At 47.7% G+C, this 11,572-nt stretch overlaps 1 protein-coding gene across 1 annotated transcript; it reads left to right on the top strand.

Moving 5' to 3' along the window:
* The first annotated feature begins 208 nt into the window (after window positions 1-208).
* RASSF10 (Ras association domain family member 10) lies at window positions 209-10,290 on the top strand. Its single transcript, XM_053899971.1, has one exon. The coding sequence runs from the start codon at window positions 476-478 to the stop codon at window positions 1,988-1,990; it is 1,515 nt and encodes a 504-aa protein (XP_053755946.1). The 5' UTR covers window positions 209-475; the 3' UTR covers window positions 1,991-10,290.
* The last annotated feature ends 1,282 nt before the right edge of the window (window positions 10,291-11,572 follow it).

Below are 11,572 nucleotides of genomic sequence, written 5' to 3'. Positions count from 1 at the left end.
GAGAGGCAGCGCAACAGAGCGGCGAGTCCGAAAAGGGGCCGGGATTCCCGTGGCGGGCAGCGTGAGAGGGGGGCGGACTCGGCTCCCGGGAGCGGCGAGGCAGCGAGGGGCGGGTCCGGATGCCGCGCCTCCCGCGCTGCGGCCGCGGATCTGGGCGCTGGGGGCGGGCGGGGGAGGAGCCACGTGGGGAGGAGCAAAACCTGGAGGCCCCGGGAACCTTGGGCAGAGCCAGAGCGGCGGGAGCCCGATCCCGGGCACACTGCCCAGGGAGAGCGCGCCGTCCGGGCCGAGCACGGCCTCGGCCATTCCAGCCTGCGTCGGCGCTTGCGTTCGGTGCGCAACCCGGGAGGAGGGCCAGTGCGGACCGGGCGAGTGTCCCAGGCTCCTAAACTGTCCCAGAGCTGCCGGGCTGCCCGCCGTCGCTGCCGCCCCATTGGGGCCCAGCCCGACCCGCCACCTGCGTCCCGGCTGCACCATGGATCCTTCGGAGAAGAAGATATCGGTGTGGATCTGCCAGGAAGAGAAGCTGGTGTCTGGTCTCTCCCGCCGCACCACCTGCTCGGACGTGGTTCGGGTGCTGTTGGAGGACGGCTGCCGGCGGCGACGGAGGCAGCGGCGGGGCCGGCGGCGGGGAACGGCCGGCGACTCTCCAGGCCGGGAGGAGCTTCGGGAACTCCTGGACGAAGACGAGGAGGACGACGACGAGGCGCTGCCGCAGGGCATGCTGTGCGGCCCCCCGCAGTGCTATTGCATCGTGGAAAAGTGGCGGGGCTTTGAGCGCATCTTGCCTAACAAGACGCGCATCTTGCGCCTCTGGGCCGCCTGGGGCGACGAGCAGGAGAATGTGCGCTTCGTGCTGGTGCGCAGCGAGGCGTCACTACCCAACGCAGGTCCCCGCAGCGCCGAGGCGCGCGTTGTGCTCAGTCGCGAGCGCCCCTGCTCGGTTCGGGGCATCCCCGCGCGGCCCAGCCTGGCCATGACCCAGGAGAAGCAGCGGCGGGTCGTGCGCAAGGCCTTCCGCAAGCTGGCCAAGCTCAACCGGCGGCGCCAGCAGCAGCCGTCGTCGCCCTGTTCGTCTACGTCGTCTTCCACCGCCTCGTCCTGCTCGTCGCCGCCGCGGGCCACCGAGAGCGCATCCGTGGAGCGCATGGAGACGCTGGTGCATCTGGTGCTCTCCCAGGACCACACCATTCGTCAGCAGGTGCAGCGGCTCCGGGAGCTGGATCGCGAGATCGATCGCTACGAGGCCAAGGTGCACCTGGACCGCATGAGGCGGCACGGAGTCAACTACGTGCAGGACACCTACTTGGTGGGCGCAGGCATCGAGGTCGACGGGCCGAGCCCGGTAGAGGAGCCCGAGGCGGCGGCGGCGGCGGCGCCGGCGCCGCCGCCCCTGGACGGCGAGGCGCAGGCGGCCGCGCTGGAGGAGCTGGCCCGGCGGTGCGACGACCTGCTGCGGCTGCAGGAGCAGCGGGCCCAGCAGGAGGAGTTGCTGGAGCGCCTCTCAGCCGAGATTCAGGAGGAGCTGAACCAGAGGTGGATGCGGAGGCGCCAGGAGGAGCTCACCGCGCGGGAGGAGCCTCTGGAGCCTGATGGTGGCCTCGACGGCGAGCTGCTGCTGGAGCAGGAGAGGGTCAGGACGCAGCTCAGCACCAGCCTCTACATCGGGCTCCGGCTCAACACGGACCTGGAGGCCGTTAAGTCGGACTTGGATTACAGCCAGCAGCAGTGGGACAGCAAGGAGCGCGAGCTGCAGGGCCTCCTCCAGACTTTGCACACGTTGGAGTTGACGGTGGTCCCCGATGGGACTGTCGGCTCTGGCGGACCCTCCCGGGAACCGCGGCCTCAGGGCTGCGCGGAGATGTGGGTGGACCAGGCCCGCGGACTGGCCAAGAGCTGTCCTGGCAACGACGAGGACTCGGATACCGGGCTGAGCTCCATGCACAGCCAGGACTCGGACTCGGTGCCCGTGTGCGAATCTCTTGTGTAAGAGGTGTAGACCACGCTTCTCCCTTCCTCGAAGAAAGCAGTGGCCTTGGCCGGCTCAGGGACTCGAAACCAGGCAGGGGGTGGGCGGGGGAGCTCCTGCCAGGTAGCATTGCTCTTCGCGGGGCCGGGGAGGGCTGGCGACACCCGCCCGGCCAGGGAGTGTGGAGGGGGTGCGGAGGCCCGGAGGAGGCAGGCGGGTCTCCATTCCAAGCTCTTTTAGGGGAAGGAAGGAGGGAGGAGGTGAGAACGTCCCGTATTGGAAAACAGTCGCCCCAGGGAAACTGACGTGGTCCGAACCCATTTTCAAAAAAAAGAAAAAGAAAAAGTGTTATGGAGATTTCAGCAATCTTCTGTATGGGAAGGACTGATGGCAGCTAGAACTTTAGTTTGTGGCATAAAGTGCTTTTAAAAGAAACTCTTGGATGAGAAGGAAATTCCTTGAATGTTAATTGTGACTGTGAACGTGTTAAAACTAGCCAAAGAGCGCTGGTCTCAGCCTTGCTTACATCTCTGATAAAACCCACAGGCACCCAAATCCTGGCTCTTTACATTTCTGCAGATTGGGGGATTTACCCATCTGCTACACTGTTCATCTTTTCTTTTCTTTTTTCTTTTTTTAAGATTTATTTATTTTTAAGAGAGAGAGAGACAGAGACAGAGCATGAGGGGCGAGGGGCTGAAAGAGGGGGAGACACAGAATCCGAAGCAGGCTCCAGGCTCTGAGCTGTCAGCACGGAGCCCGACTTAGGGCTTGAACTCACCAACCGGGAGATCATGACCTGAGTGGAAGTCGGACACTTAACCGATTGAGCCACCCAGGTGCCCCATCTTTTCTTTTCATTCAAAGGCTGAGCTGTATGGAAGCCTAGCCTCGTATTTCCTCCTAGCAAACACAGTATATGGTAAAATAGAATGCTTTCCCTACAATGACCTTTTATTATTACAAAAGCCAAACATAACCCTTTTGAGATGATAGAGAATCCTGGGACACCTAATCCCTGGATACAGCTTAATGTAGGCCCTTGGGGATTTGCTCCTGCAGAGGTACCTGTGCCGTCCTTAATTTTCATTCATGTTGCCGCTTCATCCACTCAATCACTGCTCCTCCAAGAAAACTAGGAGGAAAGTTGCAGAAGCCAAGTTCAGTACAACTAAATTTGCTATTTAATGAGCACGCCGGTTGAAACTAAGACTTGAAAGCCAAGATCTTTGTTAGCATTCAGCTTTTGAACTAAGCTGTGTGATTAAAACCAACCATGACCTCAAGGTGTTTTACCCCCACCCAAGCCAACCTTCAGTATCTTTGGTCAGAGATTAATTAGTTACTTGCCCAAGCCTAAACGGAGAGGGCAAGTATCCAGGCTTACTAGATAAGGCCCCCCAAAGAAAACAAAAGAAGTCAGTCTAATAGTACACCTTGGGTGAGCAGTTTGATTAACCGTGGTACGTAGCCATAGATAAAAGCATACAAAAGTGAGCTCGAAGACAACTCGAATGACTCTGGCTCCTGCCTTTGCAGCCGCCAGGAGATACAAGCACAACACCTCTCTCCTAATAGCCCGGTGACAGAGCCCTGGTGGGGACTCAGGGTAATTGTTGCAGTTATTTCAATGAAAAGTTATCAGTTGTAGCTAGTTGTTGGCCTGTGGAAGGAGCCTGTTGGCAGTGTTCCCTCTGGAGCTCAGTGCTTCTGAGGAATGCGGGATCTAATCTGTCCTGAGGAGGTATTAACAATGGCGTGTGTGTGTGGTTTGCAGAAGCCCGGTGTCAGCCCAACCATGCAGGGGCTGGCTCTGGTTTCAACACTGCACGTGAAGATAACGTCAGAGGTCTTGCTTTAGAGAGATGTTTCTTTCCTTGGAGAGGTCGCGTCTTGGTCACCAGCGGGGACCTGCTCACCTGACCGCCCTCCAACCATTTCAGCTGTTTCCTTTGGGGAGCCGGCCCTCCCCTGCCCCTTGCCGTTACAATGCACGTGGATGTCGCAGGTTTTCAAGGAAAAGGGGGATTAAAAGGCCGTTTTCTTAATTGATGTTTTCGAAAGACATTAGCCGGCGTAATTACGGTGTTTTAGTTTCGCCCGATGCGGAAAACGTCTACGCATTTGGTCTTGAGCGTGACTGAAATGGGGGAAGGGACCGGAAGAGGGCCACTGCCCCCTAGATGATCATTTGATCTCCTAAACACAAAGCCTAATGATAGCTTCCCTTTTGAGGCAGAGGCACAATCCTCGTTAGAGGGTGACAGACGCTGCTTGTCTGAATGGCTTCTGCTGGCAATGGGCTGACCTGGTGGTTTTAAAATTATTGTGTTTTTTTCCTCCCTTTTTTTTTTTTAATCCCCCAGAGTGGTAGGGGAGGTGGTTCTTAGACGTTTATTAACTCAAAAGAGAATACAGAAGTTGGCAGAACAGGACTGCCTGGCAGAAAGGGGCTGTTTTCCTTTTCACTATTATTATTATTTTAAACTTTGACGGGCTGCTGACATCAGCAAATATGCCCGAAGCCTGTAAAGCAAATGAGCCACATCACAGGGAGAAGGGCTGTGAGGTTTTCTGGTGCCCTCTTTCCAGAGCCTTCCTGTCCCGTCTACCTGGAGATGCTTCTCCAGTCAACACTTCGGGCAGCGAGGAGGCTCTGTTTATAACAAAGGGCAGCCCAGTCTGCCCCCTTTCTCCTTTCATCCGAGTCACTTACGTCCCCAAGAGCCACTCCCTGTGTGGGTAGGAGAAGGAACAGGAGGTGAAAAAGAAAGGAGACAATAGTTCCTTTTACTAAGAACTTTCCCACGCCTGAGAAAACGTGAAATTTGGATATCAAAAGGACCGAAACAGTGCCTGTGCCTAGAAAGTGCCTAACAAATGTGAGATATTTTGAAAACGTCATTTCATTTAGAAAATTATCCTCATGGCATATTAAAAAATATGCATCATGAATGCACAGCGGTGGAAGCATCCACTCAGGATGTCAGAGCCCCTGGGAGAAGGAACTCATCTCCTGCTTTCCCCGCAGAACAGGAAACCCCTGGGAAGAAGCAGCAAGCCTGTGCAGGACAGTGTGAAACAGAGGGGGCTCCCACCAACCCACCCCTTCCTTGCTGGGAGCTGATAGAATTTACCGTAACTTTGATCTAAATTATCCCATTCTCCACCATCTCCCAAACCAAAAAGACTTCCCCTGGCATCTCTGTCTGTTTACATATAAAACACGGTGGTGATGATTTGCTAATTAGACAACTTACATTCCATGGTCCTTATGATGAACCTAACAATAACATAAGTAAAAAGAAAGAAAAGTCACTCAAAATCCTGTCACCGAAAGCTTATCGCTACCAAAATTGGGCATGTTTTCCTTCCCAACCTTTTGAATTGTGATTTCATATTTTGCTGGGGTTTTCTTGTTTTTTGTTTTTTGTTTTTGTTTTTGTTTTTTTCAGAGCACCAGCGGGGAAGGGGCAGAGAGAGGGGGAGAGAATCCTAAGCAGACTCACGACTGTGAGATCATGACCCGAGCCAAAATCAAGAGTTGCGTGCTTAACCACTGAGCCACCCAGGTGCCCCATATTCTGCTTCTTTTAAAATATATATATACTTTAAATGAGGTCGTATGTATGCTTTTATGCTCGGGTTTTGACCTGAGGCTCCATCCATCTGGTGGATACACCATAGTGCATATAACTGTTCTCATGTTAGTAAGTTATTCCCAGTGTTTTTTTTACTGTTATAAAATAACACTATGACATGTTCCTTTGTGCACATTTCTGTTTTCCCCAGTAAGATGGAAAGAGACTTCCCAGGCCAAAGAGTGCAAACATTTAAGGACTTGGTACTTAATCATCAACTTTCTTTTCAAAAGATTTGTTCTAATAACAAGCTGCTATGTGTGATGGGGTCTATTTCACCACCCCTTGGCTTTCATTAGATATTACGTTTTGTTAAGAAAATATTTTTTTAATGTTTATTTTAGAGAGAGAGCGCGCTAGTGGGGGAGGGGCAGAGAGAGAGGAAAACACAGAATCTGAAGCAGGCTCCAGGCTCTGAGCTGTGTCAGCACAGAGCCCAATACGGGGCTCCAACTCACAAACTGGAAGATCATGACCTGAGCTGAAGTTGGACGCTTAACTAACTGAGCCCCCCAGGCGCCCCATTGTTAAGAAAATATTTTAACCAAAATTAATTAAATAGTTCTTTGTGGCCCCAGGAATGCAGGGCTGGCAACCACTGACTTAAAATATTCTTAAAACAGAAATGTGGGTCATCCAACGGAAGTGTTAAGAGGATGCGGTGCTTTCCCTTCTTCCTGTTTTCCGTGTCTTCCCTGAACACCTGCTTTGGAATAGCGATCCTGTCTCCTATCAGAGCTGGCCAACAATGAGCGAGATAAGGAGAATTAACAAATAAGAGAAACAGATTTATAAAAGACAAACATTTATTATATTTTTCACCCTGAGTCTATGAGAAAAGGTTATTCTTAGAAGGTGATGAGAGAGGGGCACCTGGGTGGCTTAGTTGGTTGAGCCTCCAACTTCGGCTCAGGTCGTGATCCCCCAGTTTGTGAGTTCAAGCCCCACATTGAGCTCTCTGCTGTCAGCACAGAGCCTGCTTCAGCAACTCTGTCTCCCTCTCTTTCTGCCCCAACCCAGCTCGTGCTCTCTCAAAAATAAACATTAAAAAAATTATTTTTTAAAAAGGGGATGATATAAGTCGCGTTTGATTTTCTGCTTCTCCCTACCCACTCCCATCTGAAATTAAATCAACATAAAATAAATACATAAGCCCATTTGCTTATTAACAGCCTCTAATGAACAGTTTTGATTTTTCTGGGAACTTCTTTCTACATGTAATAAAACACCTGAGCTTATTCTTGGAAGGGGAACATTTGACCATGAAATTTGTAAAACTATGAATGTGGAAATGTTTGAAATATATTGTTCTAAACAGACGGAAAGGAGGACGATAAGGAACTATTTTTTGCTGAGTACTTTCCAAACATCAGATCCTTGGGCTGAGTGTTGTTGCATGCATTTTCTCTGCATTCATCTTGTGAGATAGAACTTTCTAAAAAAATTTTTAATGTTTATTTATTTTTGAGGAAGAGAGAGAGAGAGACAGAGTGTGAGCAGGGGAGGGGCAGAGAGAGAGGGAGACACAGAATCTGAAGCAGGCTTCAGGCTCTGAGCTGTTAGCATAGAGCCCGATGCGGGGCTCGAACTCGTGGACCTCAAGATCATGACCTGGGCCGAAGTTAGGACGCCTCGCCGGCTGAGCCACCCAGGCGCCCCTAGAACTTTCTAACCTCCACTCTTTACAGACAAAGAAACTGTAGAGCATTGGCATTGGAAGGGCCTCAGAGATGATCAGCTCTTGTCCACGTATTTCCACCGGGGAGGTGGAGTGCCTTTCTCAAAATCGTAGAGCCAGTAAACATCTACTAGGTGGGGATTTAGAAAAAAGACGAAGGAGGAGAAATTCCTGTGTAAATATCTGGGCATCTATCTGTCAGGTGAAGTCCTTGACAGTGGGAAAAAATTCTCACAAAAAATTAATACCCTGTGTATCAGCATGGAGGTTTCGATGAATGCCCCCTCCGCCCCCCCAAAGGCACAGATGGCTAGTCAGTCACCAACAGGGACTCCTCGGCCATCAGGGCAGACAGCTGTGTGCTATTCACAATAACATCTGGAAGGTGGTACCAACCATGGCTGTGCCGAAACTGCCCCCAGCATTTTTAAGCAGGCCTTATTTCTGGTTGAGCCTCTGGGCACATGAGAATCAGCAGAGGGTCAAGGGAGGGAACGTTGGGCCCTCCGAGGACCCCTGTGCCCATGGAGTCGTGCACACTTGGTTTAAGCATCTCTGGCCACGCTCTTTCCATTGAACATGTGTAGCCCAAAAATGGATTGCTTTGAAGGCCTGCTGCTTCAGCCTCTGCCCCTCTCATCCATTCCCTTGAAATGTTTTTCTGTTTCAGACACCTCCAGGGTTCGCTAGAGCTTTCAAGGTAAAATCCACATTTCTGAGCAGAATTTATAAGGTTGTTGGTTATCCAGCTCAAGGCCACCTACTAAGGCCCACGCTCCCCTGCCTTAAAATCACAGAATTGAGTGGATCCTGTTTCTCCATTCAGGTCACGCTGCCACTGGCTGTGCAAGGGCCCTCTTCTTTCTTGTTTTACTTCATGTTTTCCTTCCTCCCCCACTCCCACCCCCATTTCTCTTCTTCCTCCCACTGTAAGCAATTCTTCTAGTGTATTTGATCTATGACCTTTCAAACCATCTTACATATTCAAGGCTGTCACGTTGCACACCTCCAGGGGGCACCATTGACCTAGGAAACTGTGTGAATCGTTTCCCTGAAGTCGAGCAATGTGCCAGCACGTTCCATTTGCTCCTATGGGTATATGTATCTTTGAAACGTAGAATGAAACAGTTGTGTTCTGATGATTAATATGCATGACCTTTACTGGACTATACAGCTCACTATATTTCTTTCTTTTTTTTCATGACATTATGTTTGTTTGAGCACTCCACATTGTGCTTCGTAAATCTAGCTCATGATTTTCTGACCTGTGTGGTATTCTGTCACTTTAATGTCTACGTTCCTTTGGGGGAAGGAAACTTAGGTTGTTCCCAATTCCTCACTTTCTCAAACAGTGTTCCACTGAACACAGGCAGAAATCAGTGGCGACATGCGAGAATTTGTCTGAGTTTGGAACCCAGAAGTTTGAGTGCCGAACTGCTCTATCGCTCTCCCGAATGGCTACACTCCCAGGTTGGGCTCTTACTGGCAGTGAAGAGTCTCCATTTTCCCCATTGCCTCTTCAACACTTCATATTATCCAACTTTCTACTGTTTACATTTTGTCTTAATTTGCATTTCTTTGAATTCTACTGAAATTGACCTTCACATGCTTTTTATCCTTCTGTTTACTGCCTGTTATCGCCCATTTTTCCTGTGGGTCTCTCTTTTCTGGCAGATTTGCAGGAATTCCTATGTGTCCTGGACACTAGTTTCTTGTTAATTGTAGAGCAAGTATAAATATCTTATTCTAATTTGACTCCATCTTAACTGTGTCTGTGGTGTCTATTGTTGAAAGATATCTGATTATAATATAGTTAAATGTAGCACTCCCACATCTCCCCATGGCTTATGGTTTAAGGTTCTTGTCTAAGAAATAAAGTCACAGAGATATGCTTCTGTAGTTTCTTCTATTAACCCCATACTTTTTCTTTCTTTCTTCCTCTCTTACTTTTTCCTTCCTTCCCTTCTTTCTCCTCCTTCTCTCATTTCTTCATCGTTGATTAACTGAAGTACTTCCACAGAAAGATTCTTCCCTTTATAAAGTGTTACTCTGAAGGACAGTTTAAAGCCTAATTATCCTGAACTATAGGACAAAAACAACATTCTTACTTTTTATTTTTATTTACTAGGGTTCAAAACAATGTGGCTGATCTCTAGCATTCTCCAAAGGTGACTAATGAGTTTTTCCTTTGTTGTTCATCTTTTGGGGAATCATTGTGGCTTTTCAGATTTAAAATATTTAATGTGTTTCAAACCATTGTGGTTACGGTCCCATCTTTGGCTAGTGGGAGCTTCTTCAGGTTGACTCCTGGATCTTTTTCCTGGATCTATTTCATAGTCTTCGAAAGCTTCCTTTGCTCTTCCTTTGTCAAGATGATCCAGGCTTGTGCTGTACCCTGTCCCAGACCTGAAATCAGCCATCACTACACAGAGCCTTGATTTTTTTCAATGGCAAATGATATTTAGAAACCACAGTCTAGATACTAGGGGTGCTCATTGCCACTGGGTTGGTGATTGTTTTTAGGACTTTCCAGTAGAAATAAAAGAGGAGATACGTTTTATTGTGTTTCCTTTTAAATTTTTTTATTATGGTAAAATACAGATAACAAAATTTGCCATTTAACATGTGTTAAGTATACAATTCATTGGCATTAAGTACATTCACAATGTTGTACAGTCATCACTGCTATCATTTTCCAGAACTTTTTCTTATCATCCCAAACAAAAACTCTGTGTCCATTAAAGAATAATTTCCTATTCTCTCCTCCCCTCTAGCTCCTGGTAACTTCTATTATCTTCTTTGGAGAAGTGTCTTTTCAAATCCTTCGCCTGCTTTGATTGAATTTTGTTGTTGTTCTTGTTGTTGAGTTATAAGAGCTCTTTATATTTTCTGAATAGTAATCCTTTATCAGCTGTGTGATTTGAAAATATTTTCTCCTATTCAATGGATTGTCTTTGTTCATAGTGTCTGTAATGCACAAAAGTTTTTAAAGTTTTGTTCAAGTTCAGCTTGTTTATTTGTCTTTTGTTGTCTATGTTTTGTTGTCTTATCCAAGAAATCTTTACAAATCAAAGGTCATGAAGGGTTTTTTTCTATTTTTTCTTCTAACAGTTTTACAGTTCAAGCTCTCATATTTAAGTCCTTGACAATTTTTTTGCCACTATTCTTTTTGTTTTTATTGACAAGTGACTTTTTGGAGGTCTTTATCCTACAATTCCTACTATATCACTTACAGGATTTCCCCCCTTTTCCTTCTTTCATCGGATGGATAGAATTTTCTTTGGCTGATTGGGAGTTGTACATTTAATTTTGCTCTTCTGCAAAATTACTAGGAGCCATACTTACTGAAAAGTTACTAGGAACCATACTTATGTTTATTTTTCCTGAGCAAGAAACACACTACTCTCACTTTTCCGGTCTCGCGCCCTTTTCATTCTGGCATCATCTATAATTTCAGTTATAGGAAATCTTACTTAGCTAATAATAACCCTTCTCAGTCTATTTTGTTGGGATCATATGAAGTGTGCATAATATGGAGGAGAATTGACATCTTTATGATGTTGAGTCATTCTATCCAAGAATAAGATAATAGCAAAACACAACAAATCACTCCCGAGTTCAGTGTGGCTTAAAATAATAATTTATTCTCTCTCATGCATCTGTGAGTCAGACAAGGGTTAGTTGATCCAGGCTCAGACAAACTGGACTCCAATCTGCAGGTCAGGCTTAGGTCTGTTGTATGTTACCCTCCTGGGACTAGAGGCACAGAACTTTCCCAAACATCCCTTAGAGTCGTTACAGAGACATTAGCCTAGACTTTTTCTTTTTTACATATACTTCTGTAGGCCGTGGCTCCTCAGTCTGGGTCAACACACAATTATTAAGTGCCTATTGTGTACCAGGCCTAGGGTTTAGGCCTTCAAAGGTAGGGATCAGTAAAGCAGGTAGCGTTAAATCACTACATGTACTCTCTATGACACGAACATTGGGATTTTAAACATTGGACTCATACTTTTCAGGCAGTGATTCCACTTTTAGGTATCCACAGAGTATTCCTGCAAGTGGGCAAGGATATAAGTTCACGATGGTCACTGCAGCGATATTTGTAATGGCGAAAAATCAGAAACCATCCTAAATAGGAAAGTGGTTATAGAAACCATGTCATAATCATATTGCTGATAATATGCAGCTACTAAAATAATACAGATCTGCATTGCCGACATGGAAAAATATCTAATATATCATTAAATAAAAAAGCAAGTTAATGGAAATAGCATAAGCTCC

This window comes from Panthera pardus, unplaced genomic scaffold (assembly GCF_024362965.1).
Source record: "Panthera pardus isolate Hobbes unplaced genomic scaffold, ASM2436296v1 HiC_scaffold_12, whole genome shotgun sequence".
NCBI lineage: Eukaryota > Metazoa > Chordata > Mammalia > Carnivora > Felidae > Panthera > Panthera pardus.
Note: the sequence above shows the minus strand (reverse complement) of the source record. Positions and strands in the feature narration are given on the sequence as shown.

Coding starts and splice junctions, on each gene's coding strand:
- RASSF10 (XM_053899971.1), top strand. CDS start 476: ATGGATCCTTCGGAGAAGAAGATATCGGTGTGGATCTGCCAGGAAGAG.